At 36.8% G+C, this 13,539-nt stretch overlaps 1 protein-coding gene across 1 annotated transcript in view; it reads right to left on the reverse strand.

Moving 5' to 3' along the window:
- Positions 1–1,202: 1,202 nt before the first annotated feature.
- LOC138915576 (large ribosomal subunit protein uL15m-like) overlaps positions 1,203–13,539 on the reverse strand; it is a 63,782-nt gene continuing 51,445 nt past the window's right edge. Inside the window, exons 3-6 of the mRNA XM_070222320.1 lie at positions 7,029–7,187; positions 6,263–6,428; positions 3,654–3,777; positions 1,203–3,154 (exon numbers count right to left, since the gene is read on the reverse strand). Coding sequence (XP_070078421.1) covers positions 2,820–3,154; positions 3,654–3,777; positions 6,263–6,428; positions 7,029–7,187 — 784 coding nt within the window. The 3' untranslated portion in view covers positions 1,203–2,819. The remainder of the gene's footprint in view (positions 3,155–3,653; positions 3,778–6,262; positions 6,429–7,028; positions 7,188–13,539) is intronic.

The raw sequence follows: 13,539 nt of genomic DNA on the forward strand, positions 1-13,539 counted from the left end.
TCTGAACTCCTCCTCCTTTGTGGAAAACGAGGCATTGTGCTTTCCTTTATATGACCTCAATTTTGCAGGTACAAGAATGCTTGATATAATTTGTCTTGCATATCCAGGCGTTTACAGTGGAAGGTTTTTCAGATTAGCTACTCATGCACAGTGCCATGCCTTATTTTATTTTTTGTTATGAACAAAAAATGGTGCCTTTAGAAAACATAAATAAGCATTTTCAATGTTTTTTACTATGTATTTGTTCAAATAATGATAAATGTTTTTATTTTACCAAAATGAAGTAATATCAGACACAGTGTCTTCTAACTCTTTTTACTTAAAGATACTTCATGGCTATATTATCCATGTTATTAAACACAACATTTATTAAATACTCATAACTTTTATTGCCTCTATTTTGTACTATTGGATTACTTCAAATATTTTCTGTTAGTCTTCTAATATTGGCTGGTTATGTTTCAAATATTTCAAAATTAAAAGCAGATTTGTGATGATTATCTAAATATTTTCTGATGTGTGGTCTATGTTTTGGCTTATGGTACCTGCTTGATTTCTCTCCAAGGGGAGGTGGTTTTGTATTTTAATTAGGCATGCATCTTCATTATGCACATCAATTCATATAGAACTATTTTAACCCACCACCGAACTTGATTGTCACGGTAGCTGTGCTGCTTTAGTCAACTGGAAACAGAGCAGCTAAATCCCAGATACTCTGGAGTTGGACTGTCCAACACAGTAGCCATTAGCCACATGTGGCTATTGAACACTTGAAATGCAGATAGTCTGAATTGAGATATGCTGTAAAAGCCAGATTTTGAAAACTTAGTACAAAAAAAGAAGATCAAATATCTCATTACTAAGTGTACACTACGTACATATTGAAATGACAATACTTGGAAATACTGGCTTAAGTAAAACAAATCATTAAAATTAATTTCACCCGTTTAGTCTTACTTCTATTTTTAGTGCTTAGGGGACTGCTGAAGGGCCAGATGGTGAATGGGAAGTTCCTTTTGATAGCGAAAGTACACAACTTTATTCCAAGTGGAGACAAAGGTTGGGGTTACAAGCTGAACAGGTGAAATCCAGTCACATTCGTCTCTCCATCTGACGTTGGGAATGGATCCAGAGAATGGAGATGATGGTTTCACCCAAGTATTTTCGCAATTAGGAGCTCCTTTATGAAATAAATGCATATCTAGCCAGGAAAATAGTCCATTTTTATTCTGGTCTCACGGATATGTACAGGAGAAGAAATTAATAGTAAAATGGTGTGTTCATACATTGTTGTAGACTTTCAAAATACATTTTTAAAAGAACAATTTAATGAAACACATTTATAGCACTTTTTCCATTCTTGAAACTTCCAAAAGTGACTTTTTTCAGATTGAAAACAAAAATGAATTTGCCTCAACTTTTGTTATACTGTTACTAATGAGCTCAGAGTGAAAATTATGTCTTAAAAACATAATAATAATATCTTAAACATAATAATGATAATCTTGAACATAATAAAGATACTATTAAACAGTTGTCTTAAATTTACCAAATAAATAGATGTGCTATTATAAGATAATACTATTCCTGTTGTTTCTCTATCTCTTTCAGGATCATATATGTAACTTCAAAATTAAATCGCCCCTTTTAATTTTCTCTTTTCCACGGCCCAATATTTTCTCACAGAACACAATGTGTTATTATCATCTACCCTAAGTCTATCCTATTGCGTTAGTAAGAAAAACCAACTTAATAGCAGCAGCAACGGATCAACGAGTATATAAAAGCTACGGTGCCTGGCAGCACATTGTTAAACCCTCTGTCATGTGCATTATGGGTACATCAGCCCTTTATGTTCTCACAGAAACATCTTTATATCTACAAGTTTTTGCTACAACTATTTACTTCTGTTTTCTAGCGTAGTACCATTCAAACTGCAATACCTGTTTTCATTACATTTTCCAGAATGCCTAGGTACGGTTTTTGAAAGCACATTTTAAAAAATGTACATTGAAAACTTCTATTATGATCTTTTTTTGAAGTAGTGCACCTTTTCTAAAGTATTTTTAATTATTTTATATTTATAAAAATATATTTTGTAAATATCAAGTACCCTATAAAATATATGTATATTATGTTATTTAAATAGAACCTAGAATACTTGACATTCAACAAATATATACTGAATGAATAACTTTTTTGATGACGTTGGCAGTCCTTAGTGGTTGGCTAATCAATTTCCATCCCCAAGGATGTTCTGCCTCTCCCATCTACCAACTGTAGAGGCAGGCATAGTTAAGTCTCAGTGCGTCAGCCTCATTGCCCTTAGAGGGAATCAAATGACACAGCTATGGATAATAAGATGTATATGAAAGTCTGCAAGGGGTGGTCATGAGAAAACTTTTGCTTCCTTATGAACAGGGCAGCTATAGCTTGAACCATTCTCCCCGCTTCTTCCTGCCCTTTAAGGTTATTCTTACTGGAGCCATGGTGATCATCTTAGGGTCTTGGGGAGAGGCCATGAGAATTGCAGATACAGAAACTGCAAGATTATTGAACTGCTATGGCTATTACCGTCACTACCAATTCTTCTTAGGTGATAAAAAATAAGAAAAAAACTAATTTGTTTAAGCCATTGCTAGGCAGACTTTCCTTGACAATGACTATGATAAGAAATAATACAATGACCAAGATGAAAGTATTATTGAGAGCCAGGTCGTAGACATCACTCAAACACAGTGACCGCACCAATTCTTTGTTTTATCGCATGGCCTCCTTTTCCAGTCCTCTTTTCCAACTCTGCTTTCTTGGAAGGGAATTCATGAGCTGTAATACTTGAGGACATTCTCCTCTGTAGGTTTCAGGATTTTCTTATCTGCCATATTCACCACCCGTCCAGGAGCAAGACCAAAGAAAATCTGCCTTGGGTCCTTTCGAGTAGTAACTTTGAAGAGTTCATCTTTAGTAACGTCAGGTAAAATATAACCATACTTCTGGGCGAGTTCAAGTCTTGCTTCAGGAAATTTGGCCGGATCCGCCAGGTCACCACGATTCTTTGCATCAGTATAATACGGCACCAGTGCTTCAGGTGCAAGCATTCGTTTTGGAATGGGTTGTCCACGCAGAAAGAATGGAACAGGTTTGCATAGAATTTCTAAAACAATTTTTAAATTCAAAAAAGAGAAAGGCAAATGTTGACTATTTTATTTACATGATGGTTTTCTTTTAATAATGGTATTTTATAATCATTAATTTTTAAATATGACCAAGATGAGAACTTAATTCCAAGAACTCTTTTAATTAAATAAGCTTGTTTTAAGTAAACAAATGGAAATGCTTAATTTTCAAAAGTTTGTATCTTGAAAGTCAGAGTTACTCCTGGGTTACCAACCATTAGTGAGTTTCTAGACATAGGTAACATTGTATTTAAGCCCTGTGTTCAAAAACAAAAACAAAACCTTTTTATGACCTACTGGCTGAGGTCTATCAGAGGACAGAGCCCCACCAGCCACAGCACTAATAAGAAATCCTGAAACAGAAAACAGAGGTGTCCAAACGGCAAGTCAAACAGCCATGAGGACTTTTACAATCCTCACATGCAGCCAGCATGAGACAAAGAGGGAGAGAAGAAAATGACTGCGGAGCAAGCTTACCCAGACTTCTGGGATCACAGAAGGCTGTAGTAACGACACCACCACTCTCTTCGATTGCAGCAATGGCTAGTTCCGAAGCCAACTGTACTTCAATATTAACTTTCGCCTTAAAGGTATCAGCACCCTGTAACACGTCAAAATAGTCTGTGAGTAGCTAGCTTGGCTAAAAGTAAATTAACTATGGCAAGCTTCCTTTTTACACTGTGTTTCCTCCTCCAAAATGCCCACAATGTAACAGCAATTCCTACTTCAAAGACTTCTGCTTCCAGGTCCTATCAAATAACATCAAATTCTTTTACATTTTCTAGGCCCCCTTCTTTTACCAATTTTCCTTCCCTGTGAGCAGAGATGACTATATTTTCACTTGATGTATTTCGTAGACACCAATATAAGCACCCATTCCCAGTACTTCGGTAATAGTTGGCTGTTTAACCCTCATAACAACCCTATGACAGAATTATTGCTAAACCAACTTCACAGATGGGGAAACTGAAGCACAGATAGGTTAAATAACTTGCCCAAAATCACAAAGCTAGGATTCTAACCCAGACAGTCCAGCCACAGTATGTGTTCTTAACCACAACATTATGCTGTAGGATACAGATCATGACTTATCTTCCTATCCCTTAACAAGCAAGAGGCCAAGAGAAGGTTAAAGAGGGGGACGAGTGGGCTAGAATCAGCGAAAGAATAAAATATCTGAGCTTTGGAGGGGTCACCCCCTCTAAGAAAAAAGGGAGCAAAGGACAACAGAAATTCACTTTGCATTCATTATTGACTTTACTACAGCCTCTAAACTGACAGAAAATAAGTTTACCTTTCCCTACCATGGTCAACACTGAAAAATGTAGTCCTGAACTTTTTTAAGTTCTACTTTTGATCACTTTAGTTAGGATGTGCTATATTTTAATTTCAAAACAGATTCTGACAAAAATAAAAAGATGGCATCATTACCATTCTTTTTGTAGTGATAAGAATTTTTTCCTATTTTGGTGTGGTTGAAACAAGCTGGCTCCCAATCAAGTTCCTTTTATTAATTATGAACCTTTAATATATTTAAAAAATATTCCATCAATTCTAAGATACACTTTTTCCATCTATGATACCGACCTGCATTTTAATAATTATGGTACGTTTGACTCAATAAAGTAAGGTCTTGCCATATTATTTGTGATTTTTTTTTTTTTCTGCTGAGGAAGATTCACCCTGAGCTAACATCTGTTGCCCGTCTTTCTCTATTTTGTCTGCGGGTTGCTGCCAGAGCATGGCCGTCGACGAGTGGTGTGGGTCTGTACCCAGGAACTGAACCCAGGCCACAGAAGGGGAGGGCGCCAAACTTAACCACTAGGCCACAGGGCCAGCCCCTATAATTTGTGATTTTTAATTACTATTCCATAGATTGCTTGACCACTCCCCATCCTTGGACATTGGGGTTAGTTGCAGTATTTTAAGTATTATAAAAGCATTTTTAGGAATGTCTTTCTATCAGTTAGGTTTATTTTGTTTTTCCTTGAAAACATGTCTTTCCAAATTGGTAATTTTATGCTGAAGGATCAGAAAGTCTTATTATCCACTATTTACTACAAATCTGAAATCAATTTACAGCGCTGTAAACGATGTGGAACTGTACTTACACAACCACTGCCCTGGTGTCGTTTTCAGGATTATTTTTGTTAGTTTAATAGACACATACCTGTGAGTTGCTGGGATGCGCAGTTTAACAGCTGAAGAGGTCACGGATTTTTCCATGTCAATTTACATGTGCATTCCCTTATACACCCAGAGTAGGATACTGAGACTTAATCGCATATTTGGTAATCTATCTTCAAATCATCTTATTTGAAAATCCTTTATCCGTAAGGTTTACTTTTTCAAAGGAATCTAAAAGGTTTTTCCATAAACATATGCCTCCCTCTAGTGGACACTAAGTTACTCACACAGTTACATTACTGACAACAAGGAGGAGGAGCAGTTAATTAACAACACGTTTATTTGCTTATGAAATGCCTGGCCAATGTCTATAAATAGAAAAGTCCTTTACTGCGATTAGAATTGGATTTGATCCCTTTCTTCCATAAATACTGAGTTATTATCATGAGCCAATATTTCCAATATTGCAAACATAGGAATGAATCACAGTACCTGCTCTCAAAGAACTTACATCACACTGAGGAAGACAATGAAAAATAAATGCATTACTTAGTAATAAATGTCAGGTGTTCATATATTCAAAGAAAAAATACTTCGGGCAGAGTAATGCAGACAGAGTACGACTGGGGGGGAAGCGGGTGGGGGCTGAGTGTTCCTTTATAAAAGAAAATCAAAAAAGACCTTTCTGATATTATCAGATCTGAACAGAGAACCAAAGGGAGGGAGGGAACAAGCTGAACGGACACACGGGAGAAGAGCATTCCCGGACCATGGGAACAGAGGCCCCTCGACGTGATCATGCTGGCTTTCTAAAACCACAACTGAGTATAAACACAATCACCACTATGTAATGGTTATAACAATTCAAAAGGGATAAAAACAAAGGAGGCAGAGTATAGATTATATGAAAATCAGAAATAGCCTCCTATCTAACTCCAAAAATACTAATCCAGACTTACCTCCTCTACCAGCTGGACACCATAATCCCTTTTATATGGCTGGATGGTCACACCTCTCCCATTGACAAGCTGGGTTAAGTCAATAGGCTGAGTAGGATCAACTCGACCCAAATCAATAAGACACTGCAGCCCGTTGAGACTCAAAGGCTGATACCGGCGTCTGAAGCTACAAAACAAGAAAGTAACAGTTGGAAAACTCAACTCTCTTCCTCTTAAGTTCTCCACATCAACTTAAAAGTTTTGTTCTCTATTTTCCTCCAACAATTTAGATGGTAACAAAATAAGACCCTCCTGACTACAACGGAAACGTTATACTGCTTGATTTTTGGTAACGAAACAAAACCAGTATTTCCTTTATTTTGCTAAAAATACTTTGCCTCTTAAGCATTTTACTTCACTCATTCACACAAATCAACAAACAAATTTGGGGAAAATTTAACCCACTATCTGAATTATGCATGAATGGAACTCAAAGTAACCATGGTAGTTGTCATTTATTGGGTAATCACAATGAGCCAGGTTTTTATATATATTATTGCTAAGCCTCTAAACAACCAGGAGAGCAGGCATCATTATCTCCATTTTGCAGGCTCAATGTCTGGGCTTTTTTCCCTGCTATTCCAAACTAATTGCACGACTAAAGATGCTTCAGAGGAACAGGGGCAAAAGTTTGCTTCAAAGTGACTATCAATTTCTACCAAGCTATTTTTTAGGTGATTCTCAGCGAAAAACAGGGCTTTCTACTTTAAAAAGCAGAACAACCTACCTATGTCCTTCATTAAACCCGTATTTTGGGATTTGTATGTAAAATGGAGTCTGGCCTCCCTCAAAGCCCAGTCGGGGCCGGGTTCCTCTCTGTCGTTCTCCTTTATCTGTCGCCTCTGCCACATCATCTACCTCTTCTCCGCCCCCTCGGTCGTCTTTCCTAAAGGAAAGAACAAAGTTTTATGATCTACAGATGCCTTTTTATAAACTGTATCTCATCTTTTCGTTGTATATTTTTTGTTACACCATTTATTCATCCAACCAACCAGTACTAGCTAACACTACCTTGTGCCAAGCACTGTCCTAGCTGCTCTAGCGTCCAAACACTCTAAATCAGCATCTTTGCCTCTGAAGATGTACCTAATTCTTGCAACCAAAGTGCAAGCTGTGTTTCAAAGGCAAACTTCCAAGGATGGGATGGGGATAAGGGTTCTACAACAGGCTCGAACGGAAAAAAACCTAGAGTTAAACATCCACAACAAACAAAGCTTACATGATAGTTAAGAAATTCTATTTTGGAATTGTAAATATGTCATTGCTACCCATACATTATTTTATTTAAAGATTAATTTATAAAGAAAACATTTTTCTTAATTTACTTCCTGTCACTTCACGAAGGCAACGAACTGATTTTCAAAATTACAGTACGTCACCTAACAGCTTTTCTGGCTGTATTTAGTGATTTGAAGAGACATCTAACGGAATAAATCAATTCAACTCTTTCCCATGAAGCTATACTGGAAAAGTCCTTCATTTTAATTCCAATTTTGAACGGGACAATCATTTTGCAGTGCGACTTCGCTCCTACGCCCTAGCATAATTATGCTTTTAAGCATAAACCGTATTACGAGTTGACACCACGCGAGAAGATTTTCCTCTGCAGTTAAGGAGAACAGGGACTCAGAAACCCTACCTCCATCCCAATACCCTCTGGAGTAAGCAGTCCCCGGAAAGCGCGGGCAGTGCAGGGCCGCTTCCATCGCCCCGTGCGCCAGCGCTTGCCCGCAACGCCACCAGCCACTTACCAGTTTCCTGGAGCCCGGATTCGGCTTTAAGTTGGCCAGGCTAACCCGGGGCAGGGTCCGGAGCAGGTCCAGAGCCCTGGACCCACTGCCCTGCACCGAACCTGCCATGACCCCCCAGGAAGAGCCTCCAAGGGCACCGGGCCGCGTCGGAGCCCACGTGGTCTGGGGCGCTGCTTTACGGCTGCGGCCCCGCCCCTGTCGCAGTGCCGCGAGCGCGCCAGCGCCCTGGAATCCGGCAGCGGCTTCGGAAGCTTTAGAAGACTGACATGTCGGTGTTGCTCTGCCTTTTTTTTTTTTTGTAAATTCGCTGCGGATGTCTTCATGGTTTGAGAGATCGTGGCTTGAGCCCGGGCTTGAACGTCCGGTGTTCTCTTCCGCCACAGCAAACGCGCACTGCAAACGCTGCGGTCTGCGGTCCTCAAGAGGCAGCGTCTTCTCTGACCGCGCCGTGGAGAATGAGATAACCTGAGCGCAGAATTACTAATTTTGAATTTGGCTAATCAAACACAGTGAGATTAAACAATACTCAGAGTCCAGCTAGTAAAATGCCTGGCTAATACTAACCTGTGTAATGAAATTCAACCTACGCATTCCCATCAGTGTGCTTCTACGTGTACTGCATTGACCCACCGAGTCGCTGAGATACGAACTTCACTGAGCTGCTCGTGATGACAGGTGCCATAGGAGCGCTTGGCACGTGTCATCGCTGTGTTGTCAGCCTTATTCGATCAATAGCTTGTGGAGGTAGATGTTACTACCTTTTACGGACCGGGACGGTAAGGGTTGGCAAGGTCGGGTAGCTTGACCAAGGTCTCACAACAAGCGGCAGAGCCAGGACTCACACTTACACTGCCTCCTAGTAGAACAGTAGTGTTTCCTAGGACATAAAATTGAATATCTGCAGCATAGAACACATAACATTATTTTCAAGCTAAAAAATAGCTTCCCTATTTTTGTCTTAAGTGAATGTGGTATAGAAAACAAGGTTCCTTTCTTTTTCTTTCTCTTATTCTTTTTATATTTCACTTGTCTCGCTGGGGAGTTTTCTTTCTGGTTCCTCTTAGTGATCACAAATAGTGAAGGAGAGAAATTTTTGGAGGGGAGCTACTTCTATGTTTAATTAAACCCTTTTCAACTTATTTTAAAACAAGTATAAAATACTACAGAAAGAAAAATTTGCATTCATGCTTTATTTAAGCAATATTTATGAGCAAGACACTGAAACCTGTTACTGAAAAATATACGTGGATGAAGTCAAACAAGATCTCGCTCCCACGTTGTTTGAAATCTAGTAGGACAGACTTTCCCAAATTGAGTATTTTATAAGTTTAAAAAAAAAAGTACGTCTCTTGTGGACCTAATAATGCAAATTCAAGAAAAATACAGATATATGAGTTCTATAAAACAATGTGAAGATAAAGTCCAGACTCTATTTAGAAGTACAAAAGAAAATACTGAAAAAAAATAAGCTAGTTCCTGCCTTTAAGAGGTTTCACTTCAATATATTTCATAATCTTTTCTTTAGAATTTTCATACTTCTGAGAGGAAAATTACAAAATATGTTGCAAAATGTGCCCTCATCTACAGAAATACATACAATTTTTTTCTCTACCTAGAAAATCGTTTGCATTAAGTAATGAACTTTTGGATGAGTGTTAACACCAATAATGTTTCTCATGGAAAAAATGTGTATTGAATAAATGAGATACAGGAAATAGAAAACAATGTGCTGCATTTCTTGCAAGTAGATGCTCTTTGTTGTGTAGGTTATATAACGCTATTGGTGAACATCCGTTAATAATAGTGGAAATAATTGTTTGTAGTTAATTGTAGGCCGTTTGTTTATCCCATATCCAACATGTTGATGAAGCATATAAAACTGTCAAAATAATTTAATGAGTTTCATCTGTGTTTTAAGAATGTAGTTTAAGGTGTGTGGTGAATAAGTCATCAACCCTTACCTGAAGCCTATAGTTTTACATCATCATTATCATTGCATGATAATACTTACTAAGCACCCACCTGCTTGGGGTGTTGTGCTATACTCTGTTTAAATGATGTTAATGAGACCTTGCCATAAGAAAACATCTCAACAAGAGATTTAAAGTCCATCCTAATTCCAGTCCCAGTTGATAGTGACTACTGAATCATTACGTAAAAAGAATAAAACAAGCCCTGTAAAGATGGTGTAATTTGAAGTTCCTTGGGAAGGCCTCTTTCTCACACACTCCCAAATAATTTTCCCCTACCTATCCCAGTGCCTTAACAGTCTGCCAACAGAGATGAATTCTTTTGAGCTCATTATTTAGAGTTAAAATTCTCAAGGTGGGTAGAGAATGAGAGAGGGGGATGAAAATAAAAGGGGATAAATTTATCACATGAGGTACTTGGTATGAACCATAATACTAATACACCGTGCAGTGAAGCATCTGATCAATTTAACCCTCTGTTTCTGAGATTAAAAAACAAAAACATGCATATAAAACTCTCCCATCTAATCTCCCTAAATGAGATCACACATTAAATAATATTTGGCAGGGATGGGAACAGGAGGAGGAAGGGAATTTCAGTTATTAGATTATTACTGATTTTTACCATGAGCCAAAACCAAATCATTTTTATTTTTTATTTATTTTTTAAATTTAAGTGCAAAAGCACTGAAGAGCTTTACTACAAATTACAACCTAGAAACACGTTAACTGAACAATTAAAATTCATACAATCAGATTTAGATATATAACAACACAAAGTAGGAACAGAATTACAGTACAACACAAGACAGATACATGAATTCATTAGAAAATATTGTAATAAATAATTCATGAATCATAGAGCAATTGATTTATGCATAAATATAACTAATTGCCTAACAATCAGTTTATATTAACAAAATCTGTCAAAATCAAGGCAGCCAGAGTTTTACTAAATTACTGTGACAATGGAAATACTGCAATTAAAAAACAAATACAAGTATTTGTACTGTAAACAACTAAAAAAATCAGTCTCACTAAAGTTAGTATACAATTTAATATAAAATTATCATTAGCTACCAGAAATGGTTTAAACAACTTTACTGAGCAGTAGTTTTCTAAAAACAGAGGCACCGTTTTTTCTTTTCCTTCTTTTTTTTTTAAAATATAAAATACTTGAGGAACATTCAAATAAGTAGAAAGCACATAATGGTTGCTTTCACCTTCATTAAAAGTCTGCTGAAACTGGATTTTTCAGAAAATTGTCAATTAATAAGTAATAACTGGTAACTAAATTTATAAAGTACTTTGAAAGTTTAACATAGAGAATATCTTAATGGAATCACTGGGGGGAAGGGGAAGCCATAAATTTCCCTGCCTTTCCAAGTTTGTATGATCAAAAGTGAACTCAGTAACTAGAAACATTTTGTTTCTTTTAAAAGTTAGGAGTTGGGGGCTGGCCCCGTGGCCGAGTGGTTAAGTTCGCGCGCTCCGCTGCAGGCGACCCAGTGTTTCGTTAGTTCGAATCCTGGGCGCGGACATGGCACTGCTCATCAGACCACGCTGAGGCAGCGTCCCACATGCCACAACTAGAAGAACACACAACGAAGAATATACAACTATGTACCGGGGGGCTTTGGGGAGAAAAAGGAAAAAATAAAAAAATCTTAAAAGTTAGGAGTTGATCATTACCTACAAACTATCAAAAAATATTTAATTTACTATTTCTGACCAAAAATAAATAATACAAGTACTAAAACGCGGCAAATTAACTATAATATTACCTATAAAACTACTGAGCACTGTGAAGTCAATAGCAAAATGATCCCTGATTTTATGAATCCTGTCAAGTTTTTGGTCAGGTCATCTTTTAAATGATATAAAAGTGTTCTGTAAGTATCCCTTTACTATAAACTTCTCAATCAATTTATTAATGTAAATATAGTGTGAGGAATAAAAAAGCTCAATACAATATAAATATTATGTAATGCCTTCAAGCCCCCAAATTTTTGCAAGTAAAATTCTGTATAAAGAGGTCAATAAAATTGTGTTGAAACATTAACTTTGCTTTTCACTGGGGGCGCGGGGGGCGGGGAGGGGAAATACATTAAATCATCCAAGTTCTGGCCCTCACAAAATATGGCTTAATTCTTTAAAAAGAAAGATGACCCTGACATCTGCTGTTTTGCAATCTATTATGTATACTTTCTTGGGGGAATAAAAAAGAGCGAGAGGATTCATACCCTAGCATGCAGGTAACATTAATTGCTGAAGAGGGTTCAGTATAGATCGAAGAGACCAAATATCTACTTGGTTGTGTATTTCCCTCTCTTCAGTTTCCTTATACATATGTAAGCAGTTTTTCAATGTAATAGCTGAAAATCTCTTTAGTATTACATGTATATGTGATTATTAGATACACACAAACACAAGTGTAAAAACACAAGTATTTGACAAGGTGCACTTATTTTTTAAATTCAGCTTTAAGTATTCCTTTTGGACTTAGGAAAACTGGCTTAGAAAAATGATCAGAACCTGACTTTTAACAGAGCAAAGGGGCACTCGGAGAACTGTGAACATATGAAGCAAATCCCCAATCTTTATATGGAGGCACATGCTTTATAACATTTTACCACTAAAACGGCATACTCCATAAATCCAACATGGATACTCTGAACCACATTTTAAAACTGCTATATAAAAATTACTGGTCTCTTTTATGAGGCTAGTAAAAGTTAAAATGCACTGCCCAGCTTCTAACTGCCCAATTAGTAGAGTTTACATTACTGAAAGTTCAAAACAGCTTCAGTGTGAAATATCTGTAAATCCATTTAAGACCCTGAACAAACTGCAAATTTGGTTATTAGCAAAATGATAATGTATCGCCCACCAAAATGAAATCTGTAATTCATTTTTGATAAACTGAAAATGTTTTGAAATGTCACAGCAGCAAATATATTAAAGTTACACTGAGGTTTTTCAATAGTAGGAGTCTATCACAATCCTTAAAATTTAAAGTAGTCGTAACATCAACCAACCAGCACATTTAAACCAAAATGATCATTCTCAAGCTTTTTCTGTGCCCATTATAAACATGCTCTAAGTTGCATTCCAACTTTCTTTTCTAATCTTACACATTAGCTTATTTTTCAAATGAAAAACAAAATTAAATTATTTTAATAATTAAATTTAAATTACTTTTTGTTCTTAGTATTCCATCTTATATTAAAGGATTTTATAGCTCCTGGGGTTAACAATGTGTCAGTTTTTTTCAAAAAGTGTATACCTTATAAACCCCAACTTCCTGCTACAACAACTGTTAAATGATAAATATTAAATTTCATTATACATATCATTTAAGGTTTTCTTGTCTATTCCTGGTGGATGCACTTGAGTGCATTTCATATTTCATAGAATGCACTGTAGTGTCCTAATACTGTATATATTAATTTTTCTTAGTATGGAGATAGCTGCGTATTTAAACTCTGATTGGTTGGTTGACGTACTTACAGTAACT

This window comes from Equus caballus, chromosome 9 (assembly GCF_041296265.1).
Source record: "Equus caballus isolate H_3958 breed thoroughbred chromosome 9, TB-T2T, whole genome shotgun sequence".
NCBI lineage: Eukaryota > Metazoa > Chordata > Mammalia > Perissodactyla > Equidae > Equus > Equus caballus.